The sequence below is a fragment of the Eublepharis macularius genome, chromosome 6, assembly GCF_028583425.1.
Source record: "Eublepharis macularius isolate TG4126 chromosome 6, MPM_Emac_v1.0, whole genome shotgun sequence".
Classification (NCBI taxonomy): Eukaryota; Metazoa; Chordata; class Lepidosauria; order Squamata; family Eublepharidae; genus Eublepharis; species Eublepharis macularius.
The window spans coordinates 8,286,040-8,304,841 of NC_072795.1; the positions used below are offsets into that span (position 1 = coordinate 8,286,040).

Sequence of the window (18,802 nt, forward strand, 5' to 3'; positions counted from 1 at the left end):
CTTAATCTTCGACAAGAACAGACAAGACAACTCTCTTTTTCTGCACTAGTTGTAAAACTTTGAACAACTAAAAATCCTACTGTGGTTGTTGTGGGTTTTCCGGGCTGTATTGCCGTGGTCTTGGCATTGTAGTTCCTAGGAACTACAAAGGAACTACAATGCCAAGACCACGGCAATACAGCCCGGAAAACCCACAACAACCATGGTTCTCCGGCCGTGAAAGCCTTCGACAATACATAAAAATCCTACTATTTCAGATCTAGTTTGAGGATTCTTCTGCTCAGACGATTGGGCATTTGAGTCTTTAGAACAAAAATGATACTGGAATCAGACTTTGTTATAAGTAACGGCAAAACCTAATGTGACAATGAAATTAGCTTTTTGAAAAGTGATTGTAACTAATGTTGGGTTAGGGCTAAAGGTTTGTTGATGAGTTGTTCTTTGGCTCTTTTCCTGGAATGCCAGGGTCAGCATACAGGCTTAAAGTAAGAGATCAGCTAAACTTTTTAAGGGCAGCACATGGGAGGAGTACTCTCTCCTTGTTCTTGCAGCAAGCAAGATGGAGTCATAGTGATCCTTGGCAGTGTCTTTTACAACCAACTGCTGGTATCCCTGTTTAAAAATGTCTGAAGTTACGGCATGTGGCAAGCCACCTTGAGTTGGTACTCTGGAGAGGCAGTGTAGCAATCTTCTAAATGAAAATAAAGTAGTGAAGCTTTGCTATGCTACCAAGTTTTACCTGACTGCTGTCTGGTTAGTGCATTCATAGGCCTCAGTCATGCAGCTGGTAACAAATGGCATTATAATGAGAAATATAAGCTTCCACCTATGCAGCAGCATTCATGGAGTATTTGCCCACTGAGTTGACTGGGAAGCCCAGTGGGGTTACTTCTCCTGACCTTCAGAAAGACCCGATTCTTTTCAGAATGGCTGGGGCAATTTCTTATATAACGTCGGTAATATTGATACACTTCTAGGGCTATGTGAAAGTTATGAGACCAGGAGTTGCAGAAACGATGACCTACCATTTAATAAGTATAGCTGGTTCTGTAGTATGGCAGGCTTTCTACTGAACCAGCATGTGATTTCATCCCACAACTGATAATGCTGGTATAGTGCTGATAGTGCATAATTAAGAGGGTGCAGTGGCTTAAATGTAATGCTGAAAACTTGGTCAGATTCTATTGGTTTGACTCCATAAATGATTTTGATCCTGTTCTGCCTGAAACTTATTTTTACTCTTAGAAAATCAACTCCACAGAAATGTTCAGAACACCCTACATCTGACCTCTTCAGGGAAACTCTTGGCCACCTGGCTTCATGAGTCACTCTGCCTTGTGGTACTTTGCAGCCATAGTTAATATAGCCACTGTAAGGGTTTCTTTCCTCTTGATGCAGCCACTCATAATGCTCGAAACCTCTGCACAGTATTACTTTGGTTCATATGAATGTACTGATCCTAGAAGTGTGGTATTTGACCTCACAACTGCCGTCATCAATGTATCTAAGTCACAACATGGTCAAATCTGTGGGTACTTAAATCTAGAGACTAGAGTCATGAACAGAGAACAGCTTTCTACAAATAAGAGAAAAACCTCAGTTTGCAGAAAAATCTAAAATAAAATACATTGGGGGTTAAAACCTGCCGTGATAATAAAAACTAAATACTTTGTAATAGTTGTATGATATTCTGTATAAGAATTCCTGTTTGATATTGTAGCACATTGCACCTTACTACAGAAAGCCTTGCTTTCTGTCAGTATAAGGCATGGGGAGGAGGCAGGGCTTGGGCCCTTTCTTGGAGTGTTTTGGCCTTTGAGAGAGGAGTGGGCCAGGCCCACCAGCAACCACTGGGCAACTTACTACCATGCAACTGCCATGATTTATCCATGCCTTGCTGCTTGCTGCTGTTCAACACCAGCCACCCCACGAAAGTCACTGAGTATAGTGGTTAGAGTTTCAGACTAGCAACTGGGAGACCCAGGTTCAAATCTCTGCTCTGCCATAGAAGCTTACTGGGTGGCCTTGCACCAAGGAAGGGAAAGATGAAATAGTAGGGGAGCGGGAAATGAGATGTCCCTGCAGATCCTTGTTCGTCTCCCACTTCTGATAATCTAGCAGCAAACACTATCTTCTTACCCTTCCCCTTTTCTGCAGTTAGGTTTCCTAGTTGCAGGCAGGCAGGCAGGCAGGCAGATATAGTGTGTTCTGGAGGATAAGTATGATGCTAGTACAGGAACAGCTGATGTGAGTGGCCCTCTTTCCATTTGTCAGCTTAGAAAGCTGTGCTGTCTGCTTAAAAGAATAAAAGCTTATAAATGGCACGAGTGTGTTGGCAGCCCCAGCTTGAACACTGGCCAGTTGTGAGGAGGAGGGTGGTAGCCTGCATTTAGAGAGGAGCCAGAGGTGCTTTCTTCTTTACTCAGAGTGGAGAGTGTTGAGTAGATCTGTAGAGCTCCAATTCAAGCCCTGTGTATTGGATGGGGTATAATAAAATGGTAGTAGGCACTCTTTTATTAGTACATTGCTGTGCTTTTTTCTCTGGAACAAATTGCTGATGTGTACATGGATACATTTGGACTTCTGTCACAATAATGTGAGGATGTAAATCCTCTGATGGGAAAAAGCAAGTATCCACAAGAAGTATTTTTTACTTCATTTACCAACTTCCAGATTCAGCAACTTATCTTTCAAACAAAACAATTTGACCGCCGTGATGTTATGTTCTCTGCCATAGGTCTGATTTCTTCTTCTTTGTTTGTAGATCTAAGCTAAGCACCATGGAAAAAGAACACTAAGATTTCCATCATGATTGGAGGCCTGTTCATTTATAATCATAAGGGAGAGGTTTTAATCTCTCGTGTCTACCGAGATGACATTGGGTAAGTCACCCTAACACCATCCTTCTCCTGCTTTCCTTCTGCACTCCAATTCAGTTTCTTGCCATTCCTGAGCTGTTGGTGCTGCTTTAGCTCTGTGTGCATGTGTGTGCTGTGTTGCATCCAGGCTGTGTCCATTTTGCTGTATCTTTGGGTATGAAATGTCTTGGCTCATTCCCAGGCAATATCCATTAAGGAAACATCAGCAAGAACAGATCTTCTCAGATGCTGTCTTGGTTCCTGTATACCAAGCAAATGGCTTCAGAAAACTGCTTAATATAAAACCTGCTGTGAAACTGATCAAAAGCCGTTTAATGTAATCTTGAGGCCAAAAGGTAGGATTAGTGAGAACTTTGCTGTCTTATCCATGGGCTCATTGACACACCTCTTCCATAAGAGAGCTCCTTTCCATTTTCCCATTTACACATTTCTGATACTTAGGTATCATTCTGGAGCGTAACCATTAGCATTAAATGTAACCCTAAACAATAACATGGATGTCTGGCCTGAAGAACAGATGTGTATAAACAAAGCTTCTAGAGATTTTGTGTTTTAGCCTTGTCATTTTGCACATACCAAGATAAATGTGACCCACAGTGAAGGATGTTCTAGCATGAAAGGATATGCTGGCCACATACAGCTAGACAACATAATGACCAATATGCAGCACTGAAAAATAAATGTGAAGGTGCATATTGTTGCTTGATTCAAGGTGGTTATCTATAATCTTGATGATGCAAAAGTGTTTCGAAAATCTGTGTGACAGTCATGTTGCCGGATACTTACTTATTTTACTTCATTTATAGCCTGCCTTTTTCATTGAGGCTCAGAATGGATTACAGAATTAGAAAACAATGCAGAAGAGGCTAGTATATGAAGACAATGAACAGTGCAACGGAACTGGATTACAAATTTAAAGCGCAATGACAAACTGCCTAAACCATTGCAAGTAAAAAAATCTGCTAAAAGTTTTGCATACACTAAAACCACAACACTCTTCCCTTCATGAAAACTGCCCTCCTGAACAGATGCATTTTACACATTCTGTAGAACAGCAAAAGCGGAAGCTGCGTTTACCTTGTTGGGCAAGTCGTTGCTTCAGATGGGAGCCATAACAGAGGATTGTTAGAGTATGGGCCGCAGTTACCTTGTCAGCATATTGATGATACTGAACCACAAATAATACAAATGATCTCTCCAAAGGGCTATATATAAAGATTAAAGCCTCATGGGACACCACAGGGCAAGTCTCATCCTAGTGACAACTAGTATCTCACAGCAACCCCCATAATCCGACCTGGAAATGATTAAAACTATTCCAAAGCATCTTCTTTGATGCTACCAACTTCTATGTCCAGATGACTCAGAATGTGTCCAAGGGTACTGATAAATCTATCAGCAAAAACAAAACTCTTTCCTGCATTCAAATGGAGACAGCCAACTAAAGCTACCAACACCATCTCCATCCCATAGCCTGGCCTGAAACCCAATCGGAAGGGGTTTAGAGAGCAGATGTGTCATACAGAAAGGCCTGGAGCTCTTCACCAGTGTCTCAGTTATCTCCTCTGGAGAAGTCCTGTTATGGACTGGACAATAATTGGCCCCATCGTTCTTTTAAGTGATTTTTTTTAAACGAAGGCTTCCATCTTTTTGTAGTATTTTTCAGGTTCCTAAGAACTTGGTCATATTGCATAGTCTAGTTTTCAGCTCCGTAGGAACAGTTGGGGCTTCTGGATCAGTTTCTGAACAAAGGTTTTATTGGTCATAGGGTTCTTAGAAAATAGGTTTCTTCTTGAAATGGTAGGATCAGCTGAATAATGACGACTGTGTCCTGGTGTAATGTACTTCCATTCTGCCCACCAGATCCGTTGACGTACCTCACTTTTTTGCTGTATTATTATCCTAGATGTGTCTCTGGCCCTGATTCAAACGGTGGGGTTTGAGACAAAGAAGTGGCTTCTGTACTGTAGCAGTGATGCAGGACTGTGTTATAACAGCCATGTTAATGTCTCTTCCCAGCTGTGAGGCTATGTGAACTCTATTGAAAGTGGTGGCATTTGCATCAGGAAATGTTGAAGTATTAAGCTGTCCTTAATGGATTGCTGTCTAGCTTTTCCATCAAGTCAAGTCAGTGGTCCATTGCCTCTTTCCCCCAATATCTGGCAAATCCAGTTTCAGCAAGCACTAAGAAGTAGTTATTGATTCTTGACCTATCTAGCACAGCTTCATATATCCTTCTATAGATTGTCTTCATATCCTGCCTGCCTGCCTGTCTCTTGTTGTGAGTGATCTTTCTTTGGCCTTTGATATGCTAACGGTTCAGAGGTTCTATTTGACAACTGTTGGTTTACTTAGTCCAGTAAAGGCTGTTGCCCTAAATAAAGCATTGTTCTGATAGAACCTGTAGACCTCTAAGAGTAGTCATGTGTTTGTCAAAAAATGACTATTTTGATACCTTTTGAACAGGGTCACTTAGAAGTTGTTTGCTTCATAGGAACTCAGTGGCTTTATGGAGGAAATACTTCCCTTTTCCTTTGTTCATGGTGGCTTTCAATTGGTTTTAATGTCCTAAAATGACATGTAACTGTCTAATAAAGAGGCTTTGATCCCATGTCTTCATTCCAGGTGCAATTCTCTTTGGCTGTTTTGGCGGTGGAGTGCATTCCTCTAGGCACTCTGGGGCGCACTCAAAAAATGTGCCTTGCACAGGTGGACATGCTAAGAGTTAGAGGAAGTATGTGTCCCATAACAGCTGAATAGAAGCAATTGAAATAAGTCATGGAATCCACACCGTTATGTATTAGTTAATCAGTAATCATCTTGTCAAACAAGAGTCTTAACGTACCCTGTAAGAACTGTAAGGACTTCTCTGTACCCGAGTCACAACTGAGGAGGCACAAGCCTTTTGCAGTTTTCATTAGACTTAGACTTTTGCATAGTGTATAATGTATTTGTGGAGGGAAAAGTCCTTCTTTCAGGGACTCTGGTTAGGCAGTGAGTTGCATCGCTTCCATTGAAGCATTATTCCATCCCAGTTCTGGTGGAGGGGGGGAACACTGGGGCAGTAGCCTTTTTATGAATCCCATTCGCCATATGCTGTTCCCTGCTGAAGAGTGTAATTCCACTTGCTAAACTGGGGAGCGTAAGGCATACAGGTGAGGTGTCGACCCTTTGGCACCAAAACCTCTTTCCTAACTGGTGAAGTATTGTCACCCTGGAGCGACTGGCAGACAAGGGAAGGAAACATTACCTGTAACTGTGAGAAGACAAGTTAGAAAAACTGTTAACTACTGCTTTACTTGTCAGTTCCTTTTCGATAAGAGCATATTCCAGTTACGCCTCAAGTATTCTCCGTAATGTTGTTTAAAGCACTCTCTTGCAAAGGATGAAGGCAGCATAGAAACTAACTCCAGCAGTCTGTCTCATAGTAGAACATCTGCCTAAAATGTAAATATGAGCTTAGAATGATTTCAGCTTGCCATGGTCTTGAAGTTGCTTCCACTCACTCAGCCATCTACATTTAGTAAAATCATTATGTCAAGCTGTAAAAGTTGATTTTACCCTGAAAGTTGAGGACATTATTGTACATAGCGAAACTAAACTGGCTTCCATAGTGAATGGGGGTTGTTAGTTAACTAAATATGCCTGCTAAGCAAAATTTTACTGGGTAAAAATAGTAGCTTGTGGGTCCTGGCATGGCTGCTGCCTGCTAAGCACTGCTGCTGGAGTGGTCAGCCGTACTGATGAAGTAGTGGCAGAGTAGGCTGTGGGCCCTGAGCATGGTTGGGCAGATCAGGCCATGGGTCCCCCTGCATGCCAGTTAACTGAGTTTTCTAGCTAACAAAACTTATATTGTGTTTGCTTGTGAAGCTCAAGTTTGTGCATTAGATCATAAGAGAGGCTGATTAAGATTCATTGAAGAGTCCTAGTCCAATAGGGATTTCTTTCACAACAGCATGCTGTGGGTAAATTCAGTTTCAGAAATTGTTTGGTTTCTGTGGGACCTGGCTTTGTCCTTGTTTATGTCTTTCCTTGCCTCCTCCTCATAGTCGTGTGCTTTGATTCATTTACTTTCCTGCAACATACAACTACATTGGAGCTGGCCCAGCTGTAAATTGCGCACATGTCCATCTTTGTGCATCATAGTTTGAAGTTTGTTCTTTTACTTTTAATCCAGGAAAGCAAGCTAACTGTGGCTTGTCCGAAACAAAGTAATTTCACTGGGGCACAAGGGGTAACGTGAACAGCATTTACTCTTCTAGTGCTAAACCATTGTCTTGTCTTATTTATCAACTGATTAGTGCATCTGCTTCTAATTTGCTTGTATATTGAAACACCTAGGCCTGTTCATTAATTGCCTTTTGGTGATACATAAAAAATGCTTCCTTGCAACCATGTTAGAGGGAGCATGAGTTTGCACTTTAAAAAAATGCTGCTATTCTCAGCATGAAAGGCAACTTTCAAAGGACGTTATGCTCTTATTACAGTGACTCTAGTCTCTCATGCTGATCAGTCAGCTAAGTTGATGTGACAGTTTTCTAGCTCTTGGGGACAGGAAGAAAGTGTGTTAGGGAGCAGTTATTCTATAGGGAAAGATGTGTTGTAAGTGTATTAACTGACTTCAGCTTATAGAGTTCAACAGCAGGAATGTTTGCTGACAACTGTCAGTATACAGAAGAGAAGATTGACCTGTTTTGGTGTTAATCTTTGTGTTCTAGAAAGAGGGAGGTTCCCTTTATAGTTCTGTACCTGTGCTTCTTTGGAACCAGCAGATTGCTGCTGCCTGTTTCTGAAGGAAGAACAGCTTGTCAGATGCATCTTTTCCCATAAGAAACCAACTCCGTGTATTGTGGTGTGTGTTTCACTTCTCTAGAGTAGAGATGGGCACAAAATGGAACACGAACCAAAAAGAACCCCGAACCAGCCTGGTTTGTGGTTCCCGAACCAGTGGTTGGTGGAAGCTTGTTTCCATGAACTTCCAAACTGGTCTGCTGGTTCGTTTGGTTTGTTTTGAATGGTTTGTTTTGGTTTGTTTTGAATTTAAACCCGTGGATCAGCTGCTTGTCGTGGAGATCCCTGACAAGCAGCTGATGATTTAAACAGCGGGGCTTGGCTGCCCAGCCAGGAGTTCCCGGCCAGCCAGCCAAGCCCCACCCGCAGTTTAAACGGTTCAAACTTGCATCAGTTCGTGGAAGTTTGTGGTTCGTGGAAACGCACGAACCACAGGGTTCGGTTTTTTTCACGGTTCGTGCCCACCTCTACTCTAGAGAAATTGGTTATGGCTTCAGGAGAGGCCAACCTGTTGTTGATTCTAAATGTTTAGAACAGACTTGGCCTCAAAAGTCACAGGATGTACCTGGAGGCTGTGATAACACATCTGAAAACATCCAGTTCTGTTTGGCTTTGCCCTTCGGCATCTTTGAGGCAGAACATTTCATAATTTTTTTTTGCAGCTAGAAACAGCAAACTAAGCAAAAACACTTGATTAATTCAGATTCTTTGCATCTTGAGTGTGACCAAAAAATAAAGTAGCCCTTGGTGTTGGGTATGACTTGCAGTTGCTACCTAACATCGTAGACAAGCCTGGCTTCTTCACTGATGCTGTGTGTGGCTTCCTCTCTGCTGCAGCTGACTAGGGAGGGTGTGGGAGGGCGGGGTCACTGTCTGTCTCCTTTCGTTTCAGTTCATTGTGCTTTGTGTGTACGTGTGTGTTCTAACCTCTCTCTTGTTGCTGTCACTCCTCCTTTTTCTTCGCTGGCGCCATTTCTGTTCATCCCATCTCATTGGCTGCTGTAGCAATAGGTAAGAATGGCAGGACGTAATGGGTACTGCAACATGGGGAATTTGGTGTATCCGATTGAGTAATTACATAATGACAGCTTTGGCCATATAAATGCAATGAAAGCACATATCAACATTGTAATGATAACCTGGCTTATGACAAAATCAAACCAGTCTGTCATCTTAGCAGTTTGTGCTGAAAATTACGCAACCTTAAAGAGGCTCCTCGTGTTTTTAGAGCTGGTATTCATTAGCAGATTTGGCAGAGGGAGATGCAGCATGGGTCAGGTTATATTATGTAGCAACACTATCTTCATTGGCAACAAAGGAACACAATTTCCCCTGCCACTCTCTTCCTGTGGGAGAGTTGAAACTGTCAAACAAGACGATTCTGGTGTCTCTTGCCATAAAGGTACTGCACAATCAAAGAATCATGTCACTCTTCCAAGTGCTCTGTCTAGTCTTCAGCTGGGAGTAGAGGTTAGCCCTCTATCCTTGATTTCTGCATCCGTGGTCCTTTCCTCAGTGTACCTCCTCAGGAAGTTAAATCTGAGAGGAGCTGGAAAAGAGTGATTGATCACATCATTGTATTCTACCTTTGAGAACTCTGCACAGGAAGTGACAACAGGCTCCCAATATCTATTAAATATCAAATGGTATTTAGTAGTAGATGCATGACTAATAGGCAAATGTTTTGCTTCAAGATGTCAGAAAGGAGATTCCCAGACAGTTTGTCCCACTTCTGAATTGCATGAGGAAGAAGCAACTTAGTGTTTAGTTCAATCTGTCTGCGTAATCTTTCAGGCCCGGTTTAACACTCTTTAATATGCAGTCTGTTCCGTTTCCCACACTGAATCCTGAAAAAAACATTTTTGAAGTGCTCAGTACATCAGCATGCCTAGAATTTAGTTCTTTCCACAAACTTCCAGCTAGACTACTTGATAGATAATATATAATCTTGTCTGCTCAATGGTTTCTGACTTCTCGCTCTTGTCTTCTACCTTGTTCCAATTTTCCAGACGGAATGCGGTGGACGCCTTCCGGGTCAATGTCATCCATGCCCGGCAGCAAGTGCGTTCTCCTGTCACCAACATTGCCCGCACCAGTTTCTTCCATGTCAAGCGTTCCAATATTTGGCTGGCTGCTGTCACCAAGCAAAATGTCAACGCTGCCATGGTCTTTGAGTTCCTCTACAAGATGTGTGATGTGATGACTGCCTATTTTGGAAAGATCAGCGAGGAGAACATCAAGAACAACTTTGTGCTTATCTATGAGCTTTTGGATGGTGAGGATGAGCCATTCTGACTAAATTCGGGGAGGGGGGGGTCTGTTTATATTGGATGCTCAGAATTGTCATGAGGGGTGTGGCTGCCTCTGCGGTGTGGGGATCATAGGCTTCATTCAGGGCCCTTTAACATAAACCTCTTACCTACTATTGAGCTTTACTGTTTAATATTAAAGGGAAAGTTAAAGTACAGCCACGTATTGGCCAGTGTCATTTTTTGCTGGCAATCTGCTTCTGCCATATACTCTGTGTAAGGAGTTCTACACATAGTTAGAACTGAAGGGTTTTCAGGACATCTCTCAATTGAATGCAGATCCTGTAGTCCTAGCAATTGGGGCAGATTATATTTGATAGAATGTAATCTAATCAATGTGTGGAATGCTGAGCTTATTTCATGTGCAGTCAGCTTGGTGCAAAGTTGTAAACCTTGTTGAGAGGTGAGACTCAAATTCCAGAGCTTCCTCAAACTTGGTTAACTTATTTTAAGTTTCTAAGTCTCCTTTGCACTGAACTTAAAGTACCCAAAGTGGCAAACAATAAACTTTAAAACAAATGTATTTAGATACATAGAATCAACTAAAAGCTAAACAGGCACATGAACAGGGAGGGTCAGTGAGGGGATGCCAAGCATAACAAAAGTCTTCACCTGCTGATGAGGAGAGTGATGGAAGAGGTCAGATGAATTTCTTTAAGGAGGGAATTCCCTAGTTTTGGTTCTACGACTGAGAAAACCCATCACTAATGTGTCATGAGGAATTATAAATCTCCTGTAAATAGCGAGTAAGCTCCCACCCTGTGCTGCCAGCTGTATTCCTTACAGACTGCTCTGACCTTCCCTCCTTCCACCTCTGCCCTTGCTGAAGGTTGGTGACAATTTCTTCTCTACATCAGAAGTGATTGAATGATTCACTGATAGTGAGTGCTCAAAATACCTGCCCTTAGAGGCACAGGCCAGTCACTTGAACAAACGCTCTTAAGAGAAGAGTAAAGTACAGTGTCAGTTTAATTCAGAATAAGTTAATCACGGCTATTAGAAGTTTCTGAAAGATTACTCTTCATGACTGAAAGCAGTAGCTGCTGAAAGGTTTGTTGAGAATTCTTCAAAACAGCCAACTGTGTTGCATAGTTTCATCGTCTTGTGTGGCAGAAGTCCGTTTGAACTTTTAATGCTAGTCTTTCCTCACTTAGGAATGCAGTTGAATATTCTTAGTCCTCTGAGGCTGCTTAACTGCCTTGTAAAGCATTGTCAACCCATGGTGGAAATTCATCAGTACTAGAATTTGCAACTCCACTTTATTGAAGTTCTTGGTGCAGGCAGTTCTGGGAGAGGGAAGGGGGAAAAATAATGGGTCTTCAGTTTGCCACAGGCTGGAAGGAAGCTGTTCCTCATCCGCAGTGTCACTTTGTATTCATGTTGCAGATGTGTCCCCTCTGGATCCTGAGTGGCTAGCTCTGTCCTCTCTAGGGGTTGGGTGGGGGGGGGAAGCTAATGGCAGTTTCCTTTCTCCCAAGCTTGGCTGGCTGGCCTGTCCTGCGACTCCTGCTACTCTGCTGTTATTTTTTTAGGTTTTGATTTTTATGGCATGCTCATGCGAAAATCAAAACCTAAAGAAAATGCTGCAAAGATAGATTATTCTGCTGCAGTTCGAGAATCCTGCTTCAGAGCAGGTTTCCTTGGATGCCTGAATTCTACCCTCTTAAGTATTTCGTCTTATCTCTGCTGCTTACTCTAGGACAGCTGTGAACACTTGTGATGGGATCTTTCTCATATTTGCCAGCAGTTGATGTGAATAGCCATTTCCTTAAGTAAACTGTGTATTGTCTGTTGTGTGAGTTTTAAGTTACAGTGGCATCAAATCATCTAGGCATCATCTTTCTCTGATGACATTGTACCCTTCTGTAGAAATCCTGGACTTTGGTTACCCTCAGAATTCCGAAACGGGGGCCCTGAAAACATTCATCACTCAGCAAGGAATCAAGAGCCAGGTAAAATTGGGAGTGGGCGGGATTTTTGTAGCCTTCTGCTATAAAGATGTGGTGTGATGTGTGAGGGGAACAGTTCTGAACAGCATGTTCTTCTACAACCCCAGTCTGAAGAAACGCCTTCATGACGCAGGAAGTTCATTCAAACCAATCCGTTCTTCATTCTGTTGAGTAATCCTGATGTCCTTTCAGGATTCTCTCCTGCCCCAGTGAACAGGGCTAGGTATATATTCCTGCTCTGCTTCTGTTTTTGTAGCTATATCTCTGATTAGAGGGAAAGTATAGTAAGTGAAATAGGTTTAATTAGCCAACTGAATTAGCTCTGCTAGTTCTACAAACCTCTGTAACCTAATCCTTATCTTCCTGTCCCAGTCTGTGAAACTTTCTAGGTGAGCTTGGGTGGGCCAGTCTCTCGCTCACATCCCACACAGGATAAAACGTGAGGCTGAAATGGTGGAGAGGAACAAAACATGTATGAAATATCCCCAGAAGTCGTCTGATCTGTTGTGAGACTCACATGCAGAGTTTCACATGTTGTCTTTGCTCTTGACGCAAGCTTAGAGGTTTTAACACCATTACAAAGATATCTGTAAAAAGCTACAGCACCGTTGTATTAACAGTTGATGTCTTTAACTGAAGTTGTTCTTCTAATGAGCACTTTAAAAAGGAGGGGAACAATAATGGTGGATACGTAATCTAAAGGGGGAAGCTGGAAAGACAGCTATAGTGCCACAGTCCATTGTCTGGGTGGGGTTCCATGGCACAGGTAGCAGTGAGAAAACTGAATGGAGAAAACAAAAGTAGAGAAGCGGCTTGTAAGTCATTTCAGTGACTGGGTTGTCTCTGGGTACTGCAGGGCCCTTATTCCTAATACTTACGTGACACCCATTTACTCTGTATTTGGGTGATACAACAAACTACTGTAGAACAGGATGTTTATGGGATGTTTATGCTGTCCCAGCACAGTTAAATGCTGCATTCTTAAAACAGAAGTTAATTTTAGGGCCATTGCAAGCTGCTGCACCATTCTAATCAGTATGTAGGATTGCTGGTCAAAATATAGCTGGCTGCTGATGCCTAGCTAGGCTTGGGCAGTGTCATGATCTGGCTGTGCCAGGAAGGCCTAGCAAGGCCTCAGAAGCCTGTTATCAATGGGAGTAGGCCTGCCTACACTTCCCATTAGCCCCTGGGCCGTTTTGGCACCTTTTTTGGCCAATCAGAACACGGGGCGGGGGGGGGGTCGCTAGTGCTGTATAAGCCTGGGAGGAAAAAAAGCCTGCGTTCTTTCTCCCAGGGAGCAGCAGGCCAGAGGAGGTTTCTGCTAGGGGGAGAGGCCCTCATCCAGGTAGGGTGAGAAGACAGGCCTGGCAGACAGAGGGACAGTGAGTTCAGTCGTGCTACAGCCTTTTGTTTATTTTGCTTTTACCCATCTATTGTTGCTAATGCACCTTGCTTGTTTGTTTGATATTAACTGACCTCCTTGTAAATAAATCCTTTTGTTTGTTGTTACTCTGCTGGGTCCTCATGCCTGTTTATTGGCCAAGCTATGGAGGTCAGAAGGGTTGGGAGGGTACTCTGGGCTTTCCCAAGGGACCTTAAATCCCAGAGTGGTGGCAGCGTAACGTGGCTCACCCCACCTGAGGCATGACACAGGCAGTGATGCAAACTCTTCTGTGCTGGATAACTTCCATGTTAGTGGCCAGGAATAATTTCAAATTGGGTAAAGGAGAGTCTTATTTCCGAGTGTTGAATGGTCTGGAAAATGCTTCCAAACAGAGGTGCTGTCTGTTTCTCTTCTCTTCGGTGCTAAGATAATGCCTTAGTCTATAGATTCTCACCTGGAACAGCACAGCTGTCTAGTGGAACTTTCCTGCAATCACCCACAGAATAAATTACTAATGGGAAGAGAAGAGCAAGTTCCAAGGGTGGGATTCAGACTTTGAGAAACTGCTGTAAAAGTTTTCAGGACAGCCCTACCTCCAGCATTTCATTGCTGGCATATTAACAGGTTCATGAATCCCACAAATCACTCCATAAGCAAATGTTTCTCCAAGTCCACGAGAGCTTCAGCTGTACTTCCTCAAACAGAAAGCTTGACCAGCAAGTGTAAGAGGCGAGATGCGAATGCTACTTCCTGCAAGATGTGAATGCTGCTTCCTGCCTTTTTGAAACTATCCTACATGGAAGGGTGGTGTCACTTTTGCAACAAGAGGAAATAAGCAAGTCTGAAGCATAGAATCTAAACATCCATTACCCTTTTGCCCTTCTTTAAGTCTGTCAGTCTCTAATGGTTCTTTGTATGAAGATGCCAAATTGCTAGGCACAAAGTCTTGAACAGTAGGGTGGGTTTGAGACTGTTGGTCTCAACAGTGGTGCAACCATGCTAGCCACCAGTGTGACTTCAGTCTGCCTTGCCTGCCTGGGTCCTGTGAACGACCTATTTGGCAACTGGTTCCCTCGGCACAATGCATTGATTTGCTGTTGCAGTGAGTGAGCAGGCAGTTGCGGTATAGCTGCTTTCTGGCTAAGGGCCAGGGGAAGAAGTCACCTTAGAACAGTGGGTCCAGGAAGCTGTTGTTAGCATAGGTCAGGTTTAGATGAACTGTATGGGATTATTCCTGTAACCAGCATGGTCTTGGTTGATCTGCTTTCTCAATCTGTATGGATTGCAGATGGTACAGATGGAGAGTTCACACAAAGTAGTGGGTAGGAACCAGGAGACAGATTCAGATCCACCTTTACCTTGGATTTTTTTGGTGACCTTGTGTCTGTTGCTCTTGCTCTGCTTCACAGACCTCATGGGACAGTGAGAATACCATGGGGAAAGGAGAACTGTGTACAGTGCCGAGTTCCTAGGAGGAAGGATGTAATAAAAGTGCACTGGATAAGTTGCTTTCAGATGAATGTGCATATCCCTGTCTAGTCCCTGCTCTAACTAGTCTATGCCATGTAGGAATGTTCCTCTCCTTAAGCCAGGCTGTTCTCAGTCTAGTTTAAAGGCACAAAAGTTTCCTATTAAAAGAGTGAATGGTGGCTCTAGACACAAATTTCATGTAGAGTAGGAGGAGCCTGGAGTCTTTAACAGCTTACCTGCTTACTTTGCCCAGTGGCAGGAAGTTTCATCTTGAAACAAATACCTTTTCAGTGGGCTTCTGAGAAGAAAGTGAAGCAGTTGCCTTTTTGTAGGGTCTAGGACAGGAGGCCACAACTGTTGTACAGTTCTAAGGGTGGCTCGGATGAGTGATGGAACAAGATCTAGCAAGAATACCTTCCAGTTCTAAATTCTGCTTAGCCTGCTCTCACTTATGAATGCAGGATCGACCTGTGAAAGTATAGTAAAGGGAGTTCTGGGTTTGAGGTCCTTCATGCCCATTGTGCTAACCAGGCCCCAAGCAGGACTAAACAATGACCAGTGGGGGTTAACTAGTCATTGCTCAACCTTGACCAGTAGACTGCAGGATTGCTCCAGGGACATGGCATAAAAATGTGATGGCTGATGTCCGGCAGAGTTGAGGGATTATGTGGCAATCAGAAACTGTTCAGCAATGGCTGACTAATATACTGGCCTCTTCTCTTGTCTTTGGGAAGTGAAACAGACTTCCTATTGCTTTCTTCTCCAGTTCTGTAGCCGTTCAATCAAACATTGGTGTCACTATGGAGCTGATTGTGGTCATGCTTGGCAGTTGGAGTGACAGGATTGGAAATGCATGTGCAGAGATGCAAACTAAAACCTTTCTGTAGCTGGTTGATCTGTCCCTTGTGCTGCAGTTTCAAGCCACATGTGAATGGCCTTAAGAGGTCTTAACATCTGGCTGTTACAAAATGAAGACCAAGGGCTAGCCTAAACAATGCATGGACTTTCATTTTCACAGACATGCCTATTTAGAAGGAGCAGCCCATATGCATTTGGTATGTTGAGTTGGTAGCTTGCCGCCTTAGGAATTCCACAATATTTTTAGCCTGTGGCATTCTAGGTTATGGTCACGGAGAAGAGGGCTTCCAGTAACTTTCACTATAAAGTTCTGATTCCAGATTACCGGAGAACAGAGACTATCTAGCCATCTGTGTCTGTGGTTCTACAGTTTCTTTTCAAAACAGAGTGATGACTTATGGGATAATGGTTGGGGGGGGTCATAGTGAAAATGTTATTTTAAGCAGTCTTTAGACTGCACAGTACTGATTAACATTTGCAGTAATAGTAATAACATAACATTTGATTTATATACCGCCCTTCAGGACAACTTAACACCCACTCAGAGCGGTTTACAAAGTGTGTTGTTATCCTCATGACGATCACCTTGTGAAGTGGGTGGGGATGAGAGAGCTCTGAGATAGCTGTGACTGACCCAAGGTCACCCAACTGGCTTCAAGTGGCGGACTGGGGAATCAAACCCAGTTCTCCAGATTACAGTCCCGCTGCTCCTTAACCACTACACCAATCAGTGTGTCTGGTGTGAGTACCTTCCATATCACTTCACAATAAATTAGGGTAAGATGGAGCAGTACCATTTATCTTGCGTTGTGATGGCTCTAAAGGGAAAAGATGTTCTTCATCCAGCATTTTGTCTCCAGTTTGCCTGACTTGCAGTAGCAGTGGGTTGACCTGCTCTCCTGATCCTTCCCCTCCAGTAGAATATATTAACTTGTCCCCGTGCTGAAGTCCGCTGTTTCTGTTTCAATGAAAGTGTGGCCCTCCCTAGCTTATTAACTGAGTAGATAATGAGAAGTGTGGTTATAATCACAATGCTAACACTCTTCTCTTTTCCTCCTTCCCTTATACTGACCTGCTTACGTCTTAACCCTGTGTGTGCTGCGCTTGGTGTTGTGCATCTGTTTTTTCACTCTCTGCGTATGGCTGGACCTGCCTATAGCATCAGGTAGGATAAATTTGGCATCACTCCCAGTCGATTCTTGGTGGCTAGCTGATCTCCTAAGAATGCCTACTGGCAGAAGCTGCTTTCAAAACAGTACCTAACTTACCAGCGTTGGTACTGCTCTGGCCTTGCAGTGTATGAATGGTATAAAGAGGAAAAGGGGCAGTGACTCTCCCGCCCAATGTGATGGTATTGGAAACAAGCAGCTGTTCTCCTGCTATGCCCTTGTCTGTTTCGGCAGCACTTACATGGGCACATCTTGGCTGTAACAAATTTTATTTCCAACCCAAGAAACTTAAGTCTTAAGTTACATTTATTCAGATCATACCATATATAATTTTTCTTATATATAGCTGTGTTTCTGTGCTGCAGTTATAGGCAGATTAGTGGCTTTCTCAGAGCAGTGAAGGAAGTCGGTATTAGCCGGGGAGCTGGGACTGAGGGGAGAGGGCTTGCCCATGGCCACCTGCTGAGCTCATGGCAGTAGAGAGACACAGAATAGCAGTCTGCTGATTCACAGCTCAGCCACTTAACCACTGTGTTACAGCAGCTCACATACGAGCTAGTTTTGTGGCAATTCACAAATGCCAGGCAACTGTATCAGAAAGTCCATGGCATAAATGGATCACTATAATCATTATAACACAAGAGAGGTGAAGGCCGGGGCTGTGGGGAAACGCAAAAATGCAGGAAACATTTATTTTTTGAGGACTTTCTGGTTTTCCTTTGGAAAAATAGCAAACTGCGCAGAGTTCCGATGCTATGGAATACATCTCCTTTTGAAATGAACGAAAGGTGCTTCCAGAAATACGCCAGATAGGCTGCCTGGGACCTCTTATGACCTCTTAGTTCCCTGAGGATATGCATTCTTCCGTTCTTTGTCCTTTAGACTAAAGAAGAGCAGTCTCAAATAACCAGCCAGGTGACTGGGCAGATCGGCTGGAGGCGCGAAGGGATCAAATACCGTCGCAATGAACTCTTCCTGGATGTGCTGGAGAGTGTGAACTTGCTAATGTCCCCACAAGGTAAATGGGAACGTAGCGTGGTGTGGCAGCGCAGCGTGCAGCCTCCCCTTCCCTTCCGCTGTGCTGCAGTGTTTCTTCTTCCTTCCAGGTCAAGTTTTGAGCGCCCATGTCTCTGGCAGGGTGGTGATGAAGAGCTATCTCAGTGGGATGCCCGAATGCAAGTTCGGCATGAATGACAAGATTGTAATTGAGAAACAGGGCAAAGGGACTGCGGATGAAACAGGGAAAAGGTGAGAGGGAGGGGTAGAATGGGGCTGTCAAGAAGCCAAGGACTGCAGCCCCAGAGCTGGGACTACTCAGCTGTCAGTTATTTCTTCTTCTACCACATATCTCCTGTAGGAAGACAAAAATCTAGCCTTCTTAGGAGTTAACTGTGTTAAACACACTACCACAGGGGTAAGCACTTGGTTTTGCAATCCTTTTCCAGTAAGCAGGCGTCAAGCCTCCAGTGTTGCTGCTGTAATGGTACAAGATGGTGGGGCAAGGCTTTGGGTGGGGATGAACTACAGAAGGTGTCACTGGGTTTAGTTGGGCTGCAAGGAAAGCTGCTGTATTGTTCCGCTGTTTGTGTGCTTATTGAGGAGGGCATCTTAATTAGTTCTGCTTACAGGCTGCAAGCCTGGAAAGCAACAGGGTCAAGTCAAATGTCTTCCTCCTCTCCCCTCCCCTCCCACCCTCAGCAAAATGAGAGGCTCCTAAGCTTAGGTTGTCCTAGGTTCCCACAGTGTAGGCGGGGGAGGAGGAGGCATCTGTTGGCTCTCTTGGGGGCGAGGGAGGCAGAGTCGCACATCCAACTTGTTCATATAGTAGCTTCACTACGGTGTCATTGCCCCCGATCTCCCAGAGTCCCTCCTTTGAGATGGACAGTGAGTGCTGGCTCTCAGGCCCTCCTTTCTCTCAATAACAACTTGTGACTGAATTCTTTTTCCTCTTCTGTTCTGCTGACTCCAGTGAAACAGGAAGGTAGATAAACAA

General features: G+C 43.7%; 1 protein-coding gene across 2 annotated transcripts in view; it reads left to right on the plus strand.

Moving 5' to 3' along the window:
- AP2M1 (adaptor related protein complex 2 subunit mu 1) overlaps positions 1 to 18,802 on the plus strand; it is a 43,229-nt gene that overhangs the window by 16,028 nt on the left and 8,399 nt on the right. For both annotated transcript variants that reach the window (XM_054982392.1, XM_054982391.1), the window contains exons 2-6: positions 2,765 to 2,882; positions 9,680 to 9,945; positions 11,849 to 11,931; positions 17,692 to 17,827; positions 17,916 to 18,057. In XM_054982392.1, the coding sequence (XP_054838367.1) occupies positions 2,809 to 2,882; positions 9,680 to 9,945; positions 11,849 to 11,931; positions 17,692 to 17,827; positions 17,916 to 18,057 (701 nt within the window). In that variant the 5' untranslated portion in view covers positions 2,765 to 2,808. The remainder of the gene's footprint in view (positions 1 to 2,764; positions 2,883 to 9,679; positions 9,946 to 11,848; positions 11,932 to 17,691; positions 17,828 to 17,915; positions 18,058 to 18,802) is intronic.